This window comes from Pteropus alecto, unplaced genomic scaffold (assembly GCF_000325575.1).
Source record: "Pteropus alecto unplaced genomic scaffold, ASM32557v1 scaffold92, whole genome shotgun sequence".
In the NCBI taxonomy this organism is placed as follows: Eukaryota; Metazoa; Chordata; class Mammalia; order Chiroptera; family Pteropodidae; genus Pteropus; species Pteropus alecto.
In genome coordinates this window covers 8018118-8032533 of record NW_006432447.1, presented here as the reverse complement: position 1 = coordinate 8032533, position 14416 = coordinate 8018118, and the positions used below count along the sequence as shown (strand labels likewise).

The 14416-nt window shown below is 36.7% G+C and overlaps 1 protein-coding gene across 4 annotated transcripts in view; it reads left to right on the top strand.

Annotated features, from left to right (window-relative positions):
* The window catches only part of DNAJC13 (DnaJ heat shock protein family (Hsp40) member C13), a 104237-nt gene that overhangs the window by 87858 nt on the left and 1963 nt on the right, over positions 1–14416 (top strand). For all 4 annotated transcript variants that reach the window (XM_025043571.1, XM_015585797.2, XM_006907245.3 and 1 more), the window contains 7 exons: positions 2820–2989; positions 3151–3193; positions 3548–3721; positions 5197–5376; positions 5671–5811; positions 7172–7315; positions 9629–9728. In XM_025043571.1, the coding sequence (XP_024899339.1) occupies positions 2820–2989; positions 3151–3193; positions 3548–3721; positions 5197–5376; positions 5671–5811; positions 7172–7315; positions 9629–9728 (952 nt within the window). The remainder of the gene's footprint in view (positions 1–2819; positions 2990–3150; positions 3194–3547; positions 3722–5196; positions 5377–5670; positions 5812–7171; positions 7316–9628; positions 9729–14416) is intronic.

Sequence of the window (14416 nt, the reverse complement as noted above, 5' to 3'; positions counted from 1 at the left end):
TGAATATTGATATTTAATATTGTTTTCTTAAAGCTAGAGTTGGGTAGCACATAATTATACTATCTAATACATGTTTTAAATAATGTTTTAGGTGTTTAAAATAAATATATACTAGAAATGACTGAGCTCTTCAGTAATTTTTTGACCTTTGAAGTACATGAGAGACAAATTTTATGAAGGTTAATATATTTACACCCAAATTTTCTGTATAGGACAAATACAAGTATTAACTCCTTAATTGAATGATTCTAGACTTGGGGTCAGTAAACTTTTTTTTGTTTTTGGTAAACTTATTTTTGTTTTAACTTTATTGAGATATAATTGACGTACCACACAGTTCACACATGTGATGTGTATACTTCAATGATTTTATTATATTTTTAGATTGGACAGCCACAATCAGTTTTTTGTTTTGTTTTTTTTTTTTTAATTTTTTATAAAAGTTTATTTGAGCCACACTGATGGGGAGCAAATCTCAAATGGTCCCCACAGTCAGTTTAAGAATGTTTTCATCAACCCAGGAAAAAAATTCATTCCTTTTAGCAGTCACTCCCCACTCCTCCTCCCCCCAGCACCTGGTAACCACTAACCTACTTTCCGTCTCCATCTGGCTATCCTGGGCATTTCATATAATGGGAATCATACAGTGTGTGGTCTTTTGTGACTGTTTTCTGTCACTTAACGTAATATTTTTAAGATTAACCATTTTGTAGCAAGTATCTGTACTTCGTTCCTTTTTGTTGCCAAATAATATTCCATTATATAGATATACTACATTTTGTTTTTCCACTTATCAGTTGATAGACATGTGGATTTATTCAAATTTGGCTATTTTACATTATGTTTCTATGAACATTCATGTACAAGTTTTTGTGTGGATATGTATTTTTATTTTTCTGAGAGTAGAATTTCTGAATCATATAGTGATACTGTTTTAAACCTTTCGAGGAATTGTCAGACTATTTTCCAAAGTGGCTGTACCATTTTACATTCCCACCAGCAGTGTGTGAGTGTTCTAATTTCTCCACTTTTTGTTATATATCTTTTTTGATTACAGCCATCCTAGGGTGTGAAAGTGGTATATCATCATTTTGATTTACATTTCCCTGGTGGCTAATGATGAGTATGTTTTATGTGCTATTGGCTATTTGTACATCTGTTTTAGAAAAATGTCTACAGTTTTTTTGTCCACTTTTTAATTTGATTATTTGTCATTTTACTATTGAGTTGTAATTGTTGTTTATATAGTCTAGATAACCAGTCCCTTATCAGATACGTGATTTGCAAATATTTTCTCTCATTCTATGGATGTCTTTCCACTTTTTTGATGGTGTCTCTTGAAGCATACGAGTTTTAAATTTTGACAAAGTAACAATCTGTCTTTTTTTATTGTTGTTCTTGTAGCTTGTGCTTTTCATGTCATATCTAAGAAACATTGCCTAGTCGAAGGTTACAAAGATCTATACCTATGTTTTCTCCTAAGAATTTTAGCTCTTGTATTTATGTCTTAGATCCATTTGAATTATTTTTTTCACATGGTGTGAGGTAGGGGTGAGACTGGTAAACTTTTTCTATAAAGGGCCATATAGTAAATATTTTGTCTTCTGTGGGTCCTATGATCACTGTCACAAGTATTCAGCTCTGGAAGGCAGCTATAGATAATAACTGTATGAATGGATGTGGCTGTGTTCTAATAAAACTTTATAAACAAAAGTAGGCAGCAGGCCAGATTTGGCCCCTAGTTTTCTAACCCCTATTCTAGTATAGCTGAGTAAACAGAACATAACTCTGAAGGCTTATGGTCAAAGGATTTGCATTATGTAAAAAAAATTTTTTCTTAATGTTTATTAAAGTAAGTGATCACTTACTATTTGAATTCTGTCATGACCAAGAAAAGAGACATACTTCCTATTTTATAGATGCTTTCTATCATGTAACTGACATTGCTTCCTTTAGTTCATTGGCTGCTGGGAAGTTCACAGCTAAATTTGTAGTATATCACTAGTAATTATACAGAGCTTTGTGTGCTGACTTCACATTAGTCTCATTTATTCAAGTAAATTTTGGGGGCTCTGTTATATGCCAGGGGCTGAGAATACAAGCAATGAACAAGACATCTGGGCCAGGGAAGGTTTCTATAAGACAAGATTTAAGCACAGACTTGAATAACATGAAGGAGCAAGAACGCTGTGAAGACACAAAGGAAAAAAAACCTATCTTCCCAACCTTTATTTTCACTTTGTACTTATACGTCACACTAATTTTTAGTTTGTGTGTATTTGAGTTTTGGATGTATTTTTTTAAGCTGCCTTTTAAATGCTTTTTGGAAAAAGGCACAGTATAATATAAAACATAGTCCAGCAAAATAAATGCACTAAAAAATACTTGTAGGATACAAAGGTAGCATGAGAAAAATTTGTTTGCGAGGGTGAGGGGTCTGGGGGAGAGTTGAGAGGGACAGGCCAGCCTAGGGCACTCTGGAAAGACAATAGCATGTGCAAAGCATGACCTAGCAGAGTGTTCTGGGAAGTTTACACACCACTGAATTTCTTAAAGTTTCTTAAACTCGAGGCAGAGAAAATGGGAATGAAACTGAATAAGTAAGTAGGAGGTAGTCTTAGTGATCCTTATTAACATTTTTATTGCATAAACCAAGGTTTATCTATTCTTCCACTCCAGAACTTTTGGGTAATAGTTATGGTGCATATCAGCCATAACACAGATTATAGCAATTTTTTATATTACTGAAATGTAAGGCAAATCAAATATTGAGATGTTTCCAATAGGTATTTTTTTGCTTTTTCAAACCCTTCATATAGGTTCGACTTACATTAATGAAATTTCTGCCAAGTGTTTTCATGGATGCCATGAGAGACAACCCTGAAGCTGCTGTACATATTTTTGAAGGATCTCATGAAAATCCTGAGTTAATTTGGAATGATAGTTCCAGAGATAAAGTGTCCATAACAGTTAGAGAAATGATGCTAGAGTAAGTAAAGACACCTGTAATAACTTGTGGCCTCCAGGTAAGATCACCTGGAAGGGCAAATGTTTCCTACTTTGTCTCACCTCTCTAAGACTTATTTAAAGGTTAATGAAAGTGTATTTTGTGACTGAACTTTGATGTGATCCCCTCTTTTTTCCCCCAAGGCACTTTAAAAATCAGCGTGACAACCCTGATGTAAACTGGAAGGTAAATATACTTTTATTCAGAGAAAAGACTTTAACATTTCAGTTTTTTTGTTGTTATTTTTATTTTTTTCATTTTAATTTCAAAATGTTAGATACTTTGTCATTGAGACGCTAAAGATCTTCCCGTGGAAAATAGGTTTTAAACATAAAAGTAGGAATACTCACTTTTAAAGTAACTAATCAAAGCAACTTTTCTGAATTTTATTGAGACAATAAAACTTGTAATAATTACAGTTTGATTATATTAATAACTAAGTACTAGTTAATTTCATAAACATGTCTTTGCATTTCTTGCTTAATTTACAGCTAGTGATGATTTAAGTGACTTGACTATTATGGTTCTGTCTCTTTTAAGTTGCCTGAAGATTTTACTGTGGTGTTTGGAGAAGCAGAGGGTGAACTTGCTGTTGGAGGAGTTTTCTTACGAATCTTTATTGCACAGCCAACTTGGGTTCTAAGAAAACCTAGAGAATTTCTTATTGCACTACTAGAAAAATTAACTGAGCTCCTGGAGAAGAACAATCCTCATGTGAGTTTCAGCAAAACAATTTGAAAACTATTTGAAAATAGTTTCCTAAATACACCGATAGTATTTCTGTTAAAACGCCATCCTCATTGACTACACATTTAGAATTGGCTACCTCTTCCAATATAGCACCCATATTTAAATTCAAATATGCCCATTCATCTTTTTTTTGACATGTTCAGAAGTCAAACTCGTTAGTAAAATGGTTATTTCTGAATCACAGTTGAGAAGATACTATTTCTAACAATTGAAGCTCAGAAAGAAGGTTTCTGCCATTTCATTTCAATGATTTTAATTTTAAGGAGAAACCTAAATTTTCAGTGTCGAAATCTAGATAGAAGTATGTTCTGCTAGGGCCTGTTCTTCACTCAGCTCTACATATATGGCAGGGATGATCCCAGTTATAGAAATTGACGGGAGAGTAGTAACCACACCAAGAAAGCTGGAGTGAGAAAGTAGCCTTCATCTTGGTTTGGTGAGTTAGAAACCTGATAGTATATGAGGTTTTGTTATTTGAACTTTTAGATTGAAAATAATTGAGGTATATGATCGTTGAATTAAACAAGCTGTCTATAGAGAGGTTATTAAGAGCCCGAGCTGTCTTGTTAGATGGTCCTGAATCCCAGTACCAGCTCCACTACTGACTAGTTCTGTGACCTTGGCAATACCTCATGACTCTGCCTCAGTTGCCTCATATTTGAATGATCACAGAACCTGCCCCTGAGTTTTGATATGGCACATGTCAAGTACTTAGAAATTATTTATTACTATTATTTAGCAAAACTTTGAAAAATATTAGTGTGGAAATATTTACTTATTTCTCTTTCCATAGTCACATTTTCTCTTCACTAGGATTTTCACTACATATAGTTTGTTTAAATAATGAGATCTTCAAAGTAGAAACCTGGAAAGGGAAAAACATTACATTTCCCTTCTATATCACTTTTTTGGGGCACATCCCAATTTCTCTGTTCATTTAAGGTACATTATGTTATGAATATATATGTCTGCATATAATGGTGTAAGTTATAGGTCTTTGCAATCTATTATGCCCAATGGTAAGTGCTTTATGGTGGCCAGAAATGTTAAATAGTAGGATTTTTAAAAGACCCGGGGAAAACATTTCAGTAGTTCTGCATTCTCCTGAATCATTGATGTTCTCTGATTCTGATATTTCTGTAACATTATCTAAACATTTCTAGTAATATCTTTTGAGACATGGTCTCTTAAACCTAAACAGAAATGACATATGACCTTGCCCAGTGAAAGGCTGCTTAGATTAAGATACCACATTCTTAAAGTCCTTTGAATGCATGTCTTTTATCAAGATGGGGAAGTTTGCTCTTGCAGGATTTGTGAATCAGTTTCTATGTGTCACAACTTAAATTTGTGAATACCTAGTTTTGAACACCAAATAGTTGCCTAGGATGTTTAAGACTTTGTTCATATTTATAGTTTGTTTGTTTTACACCTTCCAGGGAGAAACTCTGGAAACTTTGACGATGGCCACAGTATGTCTCTTCAGTGCACAGCCTCAGCTGGCTGATCAGGTGCCACCTTTGGGCCATCTTCCCAAAGTTATCCAGGCGATGAATCACAGGAATAATGCCATCCCTAAGAGTGCCATTCGGGTTATCCATGCCCTGTCCGAAAACGAGGTATCGATGAATCCATTTAATTGATTATAGCTCTGTATTTGTGCTCCCTCTTCTTGACTAATGTACATTGCAGTATAAATCCCTTTCCTACTGTGTGCCTTTCTGCATATGAACCACATGGTACTGTAACAATTTTAAACCAGTTTAAATGATATAATTAATAGAAGACTGAATTTGATTCAGTCATTATTAAATTTGAATCGAATTTAAGTTTTTATATATTTTATTATCGTATTTACTATGCTATATAAAATATTGCTACTCTACATGTAACTTTCTTTTTGGGATACCTAGCTGTGTGTTCGAGCTATGGCGTCTTTAGAGACCATTGGTCCACTGATGAATGGAATGAAAAAGCGACCAGATACTGTTGGTCTAGCCTGCGAGGCAATTAATCGAATGTTTCAGAAGGAGCAGAGTGAATTAGTAGCACAAGTAAGTGACTTTCTAGAGTCAGCACTATTTTAGGAAAGCAAATATACCGACAAATGGATTTCCACTTACTTAGCACAACTTGGTTTTCCTGACTTAGGTTTGGCAGAGAGGTAACTTGTGAGTTTGTGCATATGTTATTTTATATTTGGTAACACACATATAGGCATAGGTGTAGATATACAGAGAGAGAAAGGTGGGGTAGCTGCCAAAAATCTTAGCAATGTCAAAGTGCTTTTGTGATATTTAAGTTTTAATTTTGCTTACTAGGTAAACAAAATTGTGGGTACCAATATAGAATAGACAAACACTGAAAGAACAAGAAACATACAATAAATTTAAAACCCATTATGACAGTGATCTTTCTGAAATACAACTACTAAATATAATTGGGCCACTCTTTGTCTTAAAAATCCTTCAGTGGTTTCTCATTACCTGAACCAAGGTCCTGCATCTTTATTATCTATCCCTCTTATTCTCCTAGTCCCTTTTCCTCTCAAATCTCCTCTCTCTACCCAACCCCATCCCTCATTTAGGCAAGTTAAACGTACTGGATACATCTCAAGGAAATAATTGGATGCTCTGACTTTCAAAGCTACTATTGGTGTGGAGGGTTTGTTATATTGGAAAGAACATGAGCTAGTTCTACCACTTGAAGGCTTCCGTTGTCTCAGGCATGATAACCATACGGCGCTCAGATTACTCATCCATAAAATAAAATTGTAACTACCTCACAGGTTATGAGACTCATATCTGTAAAAAGGTACACTCACTGAATGTTAACTACTTACCCTTCTCTTTGAGTTTCAGAGTAGGCACTGAAAATTGTGTGATACCAGAGTAGTATTTAACTTTTGTTAGGCTGATAGGAAATGTTATGGTGAATGCAAATGTTTTAAGAAAATGTGAAGAAAAAATAGAGATACTTCAAATGTTGATGCCCTTTAGTATAGCATCATTAGACTTGCCCAGTATAGTGGCTAAAAGCTCAGATTTTCCACTTTGTAGATCTAGATCTAGACTCATTTACTATATTAAGTTACTGTCTAGCTCTGTAACTGTCAACGTTTCATCCTCCAAGCACTGATTTTTCCATCAGTAATAATAATTGTGCCTACATCATTAGGTGTTGGGAAGATCAAATAAAATAGTGTATAGCATTTAGAACAATTGATGGCATGGAATAAAATCTTATTAAATGAGAATGTCATTATCATTAGATACTAAAAGAATATCTGCATCTGACATTAAAAGAAAGCACTGTCCTCTTCCAGGCATGGTCTTGTGAGTGAAATTATTTCTTCAATGGATGGTTTATGCTTTTTTCAACATGTGTATATATATAGTTAATATTGTCTTCTAGGCCCTGAAAGCAGATTTGGTCCCGTACCTCTTAAAATTACTTGAAGGCATTGGCCTTGAAAATTTGGACAGCCCAGCCGCCACTAAGGCCCAGATTGTTAAAGCTCTCAAGGCAATGACTCGAAGCCTGCAGCATGGAGAACAGGTGAGTCTGTACAGAGCTGACTTTGATCTGTGGATTACAACAAGATATTCTCAAAGCCAAGGGTCTTAGCCATGGGCAATCCATGCACCTCTGCTTAGCTTCCACTTACAGGTATGGTTCTGTTGGCTGTAACTGGAGCAGATCACAAGATCAAGGATGGACTAGCATAGCTGCCTCGTAACCAGTGAAAAAACACAAAGCATATACTCAGATAGTCACCGAGAAAGATTCTTTTTCTGGATAGTGATAGCGTGTTGTACATTTCAGGAAGAAAAATGCCAAAATTCTTCAGCATTGAAGAATATTGAGCATTCGGGGCTGGTTAAAATTAACTTTCAGTTCTAGGAGTTGTTGGGTAGCAGTAACCACATTCATTAACCAGCCCACTCATACTGCCATTTTAAAAGATACAGAACGTCATTTTAGTTTCAACTCCTTTCTTTAGTGACACTTATAAAGTGCTGGTTTCCTTTTCTGTGTGACTTACATGTTAATGTGTTTCAGCTGCATGATATACTGATTTCAAGCCGGTTTAATAATTTAATTTTCCTCTTTGGTTTCATTAAGTGTGTTGCTTCTGGGAAGTTCCACATTCAGGTTGCTAGATAGCCCTATCTACTAATACTTTCTTTTTTAATTGAGATGAAATTTACATAACAAAATTAGTCATTTTAAAGTAAACAAATAATTAGTGTGTGGTGCAATAACAGTGTTGTGTAACCATCACCTTCATCTAGTTCTCAAAGGAAACTGTATACCCATTAAGCAGCTACTGCCCGGTTCCCTCCCCCAGCTTCCGGCAGCTGCCGCTCTGCTTGTTGTGAATTCCATTTCGGATATTCCATATAACCAGAATCATGCAATATGTGACTTTGTGTTTGGCTCCTGTCACTTAGCATGTTTTCAAGGTTCATTCATGTTGTAGCATGTATCAGTGCTTCATTCTTTTCTAAGGCTGAATAATATTCCATTGTATGTGTATGCCACAATTTATCCATTCATCTGTTAATGGATATTGGGTTGCTTTTACTTACTAATGTTTTTTTATAGGTTTAAATTGACTTAAAGCTTTCCTTTAGTGAATCTACTCACTGTGTTTTTGTGTTCCAAGAAACATTTTTTATGTTTCGTTATGTTTGTCTATTGCATCAGTGTCATCATTTAAAGTGATTTTAAAGAAGAAACAGCATGTGTAGTGCAGTCATTAACTATAGGTTTATGTAAAGTATTTTGGAGTTTTTTGCATATAGGCGTTCTGAATGCCAAGTAAAGCCACTCACTCCTGTGCACCACATACAGACAGTTGTCTTCCCATTTGACTTGCCTCAGGATTCCTGTTGGTGAAATTAGCAAAGTAACCCAAGGGGAAGATAGAAGTATGATAGTTCGCAAAATAGGAACTCTTCTACTACCTTCACAACCAATCACTTACACTGTCACGTCTTTCCAAGATTGAACAAGGAGTCTCTTGGACTCACATGACCCCAGGTAGATCCCTACATAAATGCTTACCACTAAATTTTCTGACGCTGTCTCTCCTACTAGACTGTAAGCACCTGAGAGAAAGACAGTCTTTCTCATCTTTGTGTCCACCTAGTGTGCCACATTGGAGGTGCTCAACAAATATTTGATGTGACTATTGATATGCAAGATATTCTCTAAATTGGAATCTCCTAAACTTTAAAGTCTGTGTCACACAGAAATATGTCTTTCATCTTAGTCCAGTACATATTTACACACACATCTTATACTCATTTGTATGTATGTGTGTATGTGTGTGTGTGTATGTCATAGAACAATATCCATTTTACATATGATACTCTAAAGCTTTCTATATTAACCTGTTTTATTTTCTCAGGCGTGTTGATCACAACCCTCTTAATTGATTACATAAACTTCTAACAGGTCACAACCCACAAGTTGAAAGATTGCTATAAGTTTTAACGTGAATTTGCAGGATCTTCTCACCATACCCCTCCTTTGGGAATACTTCACAAGCCCACCCCACACTCTTAGGCAGTTGTTACTATCACAAGAAGATCTTCCTGCCCGAATTACATACAAGTCAGTCAATTGTAGGTTCAAATGACAGAGTCCAAGTTTAGCGGGAAGACTAACTTAGGGACTCTTGTGTGTCTGGTTTGATAAAGTGTACCTGGTATAGGGTGTGTGATGAATGCTAGGTCTTACTCCATCTTTGGATCTTTCCTCAGCTGGCCTTCTTCCTTTTGTCTTGGAAGTTTGCTTTAGTTCCATCTTCCAGCATCTAGTCCTTAATTTATTTATGCTCAAGAGTTTGCTTTACTTCCCTAGGTGAATGAAATCCTGTCTCGTTCTTCAGTCTGGAGTGCCTTCAAAGATCAGAAACATGATTTGTTTATTTCTGACTCACAAACAGCAGGATACCTCACAGGTAAACCACATCTAATTGGTTACTCTAAGACATGTGGCAGAAGCCACTTGGACCTCTTTTTGTCCTGACTAGACTGAAAAAAGCATTTAGGTTTTCCTCGGCTTCTACCTACCTCATCCTGGAGGTGCCGTGGACGTGGAGTAGACCTGGTTTTAGCCCTGGACAGCATGTGAACTGCTGTTGTGTTGAATGTGTGCTGAATGAAACGTGGGCTCTGCTCAGTATTGATCCAGTTAATTAACAGTGTCATAGATTGTATTTGGAGCATGGCTGTGTTAAAATGTTTATCTTGAACATGTAAAAATTGTGGAGAACTACCTACTCAGAAATAATAGCATCAGAAACATGATAATATCATTCCATTTCCATCAGAATAATAGGTTGAAGTTCCAAATATGTATTCTCCTATGTGAAATATTTTTCTTCTAAGTTCCCAGTGATTAATCTGGAATTTTGCTAAATATTTAGGGATTGTCCTCTCAGGGGAGGAAATATGTGCTTAGGGATCAAAAAATAATACAGTTTTGAAGCTCAGGACATTTGTCTGTTTGACACACTAATTGCATAACAGTTTTAGAACACTTGTTTTCATGTTGGCTTATTTGACTCAGCATTCTGTTATTTGCTAAAACTGAAATAGTCTCTGGTAGAAAAGTTTTCTGTTGAAATGAAACTTAGGAATATGAGGTGGTTCTTGCTGTCTGCCTGACCTTTGAACAACACTGACTTGAACTGTACGGGGTGGGGTCACTTATATGTGAATTTTTTCAGTTGACCCACGCAGTTCTAACCCATGTTGTTCAAGGGTCAACTCTAAGGTTGAGAATCTGCATATGAGGAGGGCCAACTAGTTGTGTGCAGAATTTCAACTATGTGAGAGGTCAGTGCCTTCCCCCTTACCCCCGCCGTTGTTTCAGGTGCCGACTGTATATTAAAAAATGTCAGCCCCGCATCCTCCTCTGACCAGAGGTGATGTAGGTAAATTGAGAGAAAAAAATTATTACCCAGTGTTTCTCATACCAGTGTAATTGTCTTATTAATCCTGAGTGCTAGTATAGAAGTTTATAAATCTAGAAGACAAAATCATAAATATTAAAAATGAGGACTTTGCTTGGTTTTCATTTTAAACTCAGTTGTGACACTATTCTTTTCCTTCACTATGATCACTGTAATATTAATTCACTAAAATTTATAATCAGAGTCCTAAAATTTAAAAACGTGGTACTTTGGCTGCTGGTCGGTCACATGTGTACATTAAGAGCAGAGTACCACAGACTTCCCCTCTAAGTTTTCTGTCCCATGTGATTACTATGGAGAGAAATACCTAGAATATGGTCTTAATCTCTTCCATATCTCAATTTCAAATTGGGGTAAAGCTGTAGCTTCTAAGTAGGATTATGTTCTTACAGGCACGTTAAAAACTTTGCCTCTTTAGACTATTTTTCCACAAGTTTATATAATACCACATTTTCGTGGCATTACATTTATTACTTTGTATGCAAGGATGTTATGATTGGAAAATCTGCCTTATTTTTTCTAGTGTAGAGTAAACTTATTTAAAATCTGGTCCTGAAGAATAGTAAGACGTAGTATAAGTTTCTTTTTTTTTGGAAGGCTTCTTCTAATTTTTTTTTGTTTTTCATTGTATTTAGCATTCATTGACTTGACTTGATGGAATAAAAGATTGCAGGTGGTCCTTGACTTACTAACGGGTTCTGGGCCAAAAGGTCTGTGGGTAGAATACAAAAGAGAGAGGGATTTATCTTCAGAGACCTAGACTTCCTTTACAAATCATTTTAGTCCTCACCTCCATCTGTATTCCTTAAAAACTATAGAAAAAGTACAGAGAATAAAGGTTCCTGTCTGTGCCTTTCTTTTTACTGGATCCCTGGGGTGGGTTTTGAGATGAGGTGTGAGAAGCAACTGTGATGAGTTGTAGGGGGTGGAAGAGGGTTGGAGAGAAATAAGGCTGGTGTTTACAAATTATTCCAAGTCTTTGGTCTGGCCCAAAGGGCAGCAAGTCTCATATAAAGCCAGTCAAGGGGGAGATGGTATAAATTTAAGCCTGGAAAGAGCCTGATGTTGTTACTGTGGCCTCTGTGAAAGCCATGGCTGAAGCCAGTGGGCATGTCAGCATGGGACGATCTGGACCATCTCTGAGATGTGCCAGCCCAAATTTGTCCAGTTCTTGCGCATCATCAATCTAGGATGTTCTTTTGTTGAGATGTTAGTTGTTTGAGAAGATTTCCCCGTCAGCTCTGGCCTATCCTGTTTGAAAGGACTAAATAACTGAAGAGTACTGCCAGTTGAATTGATGTGTAATTGCTTGGGTTGCCAGATGTTTTTTTGTTATATGTGTTTGAGCTTCTTTGATATATTATTGTGTGTCATGTGTTTGATAAAAGGGGCGAGTACTTCTAATAATGGTAAAATCACATTGTGTGGAACTCCATGGAATGTAAACAATATTGTGCAGAATTGGAATTTTAAATTTACCCCTCCCTACCTTCAATCTTGAGAAGATTCATATTGTACCCAGCCCCTCTGTAATCAGTTTGCAAATGAAATAAGGTACTGTGAGAACACACATCACCAGGCCTTTCTTCTAACTCATACCTTTTGGTGAGTTTGACAGTTAAGTGGATTTTGTTTAGGAAATGGAGAATAATAACGAAAGTTAATTATTTCAAAACAAGATGAGAAGGACCAAACCTACACTTATGATTTTCTCACTGGGTGCTGAGCAAACGTCACTCAGTCATGTTCAGGATTTGGTGTAAAAATGAAAAATGTCCTAGATAAGATTACTCAGTATTGATAAATTGAGATGAGACCACCTCAGATGAGGCTGGCTCTCTAGCCTGGCATATTATTTAGTTTTATGATGAGTGCTCATCTAAGAGTGCCTCATTGTGATTTTACCTGTGATGCAGATAATCTGTGGTTGTTTGTCTGGGGTCCTGGGTTAGCCATCTATTAGGTTCTAGAAGTGCCTGGTGCTGACAAGTTCAGATAACTTTGAACATGTAAAATAATTTCATCAATGAAAATTCTCAAATGATGTCACCTAGAAAATCAAAGAAAGAAGAAACAGGAAAAGGAAGAGAACAGGCTAAAGTGAAGATGCTTTCAGGAGCTAGAGTTCGAGATGAAAAACATTATAGATATTTAATTAGAGGCATATGGAATAGCTAACCTGGTTTCCTAAGCATTACAGGGACAGAGGGTTCAGTTCTTGAGCCTCTCCTCAAACCAGTCCGTTAGTCCTTTGCAAAGTTGGGTTTTATTACCTTTTGCTTTTCTTTTTACTCCTATTTATAAGACCAATCAATGTGAATGATGTTAGGAGAGGTTCCCTGAGGTCAGTGTCAGTTTATTATAGGACATTGGCTCCCAAGGCAGAGCTTCCCGTTTTTTTCACCACCCCCGCTTCCCCTACCGCTGAGAATTTCTTGCTCATTTTCACCAAAGCCCATGTTCCTTTCACTACTCCATCATGGCAGCCAATTTCATTTTGTATTCTTTGTTAATTTTCCATCTTTTCTCATTCCTTCTAAGCCTGCCTTGCCCATTGCTGCCACATGCCTCATTTCTGGCGACCCCTACTCTTTCTTCCCACCTTTCTCTGGAGAACACAGCTATTCCCTCCCATCCTGATGACCAGACTGTACCTTTTGGCCTCTAGAAACCAGACATGCCCTCAAGGAGAGACCAGAGGTATGTGGGAGAGAACACCTCAGACTTCATTCACAGAAATATCAAGGAATTGACTTTTCTTTCCTAAAGAGCTAGGATATTCTAGATAATCCTTTGAGGCCCATTATTTCACAGTCTAGATTTTAGCCTAGAAGTTCTCAAACATTTTCATGTCATAGTGCCCTTAATAGCTTAGTCATTTTTTTTCGTGTACCTCTAGACAAAAAAAAAAATACCTACTAGTTAAGTTTTTTAAGTAGTTATGTCCAAACAACTTGAAAGTTGTTTGTATGGTGTCCAGCAGATGTCTCTGTGTTTCTCAAATTAAAAATAACCACAGTGTGCCTGTGAGCTGCCTCCGCACATAGTTTGAGAATTGCAGCCTTAGTAGATTTTCTGTTTGTGGCATTCATGATTTGGTCTCATAGCCTACATGTTTGATGTGAACCAGGTTGAGCCCACAATCAGAAGTGCTCAGGAACTATACCGATCTGGAGTGTTTGGGAGTTCATTCCTAAGGGTTACATCTGATGAGATTTTCTGCTTGATAGTTTTCTAGTAATCTTGCTGCTGCCTAAGGTTCAAAGAGTGACAGGTTGTTGGGAGATGATGTAAGAGTGTGGTGCTATAGCTCTGAACCACCTTGTCAGAGGGGCTATGTTGACCCATGGTCTTTTTCCCTGAGCAGTCTATGGAAGGCCTGTGTCCTGATTGGTGGAAGGCAGGGGTTGATAGGTGCAGGCTTTAAAAAGGGAAAATCTTTTTCTAAGTTATATGAGTTCAATGTTTCAGAGTGCCTGGGTGCACTCTGTTGTGGCGTGTTACAGCTCATGCAGGCTGAGTTGTCTATCTCCTGCCATATAACTACACGCTAGATGCACAGTGCTCAGCAATATAAGCCATTTCATATCCTCGATACAAATGCTTTGTAAGGTGAAAAACAAGATGATCTGAATTGTGCCCCATTTGTCCTACATTAGTTCCTGCTCTGC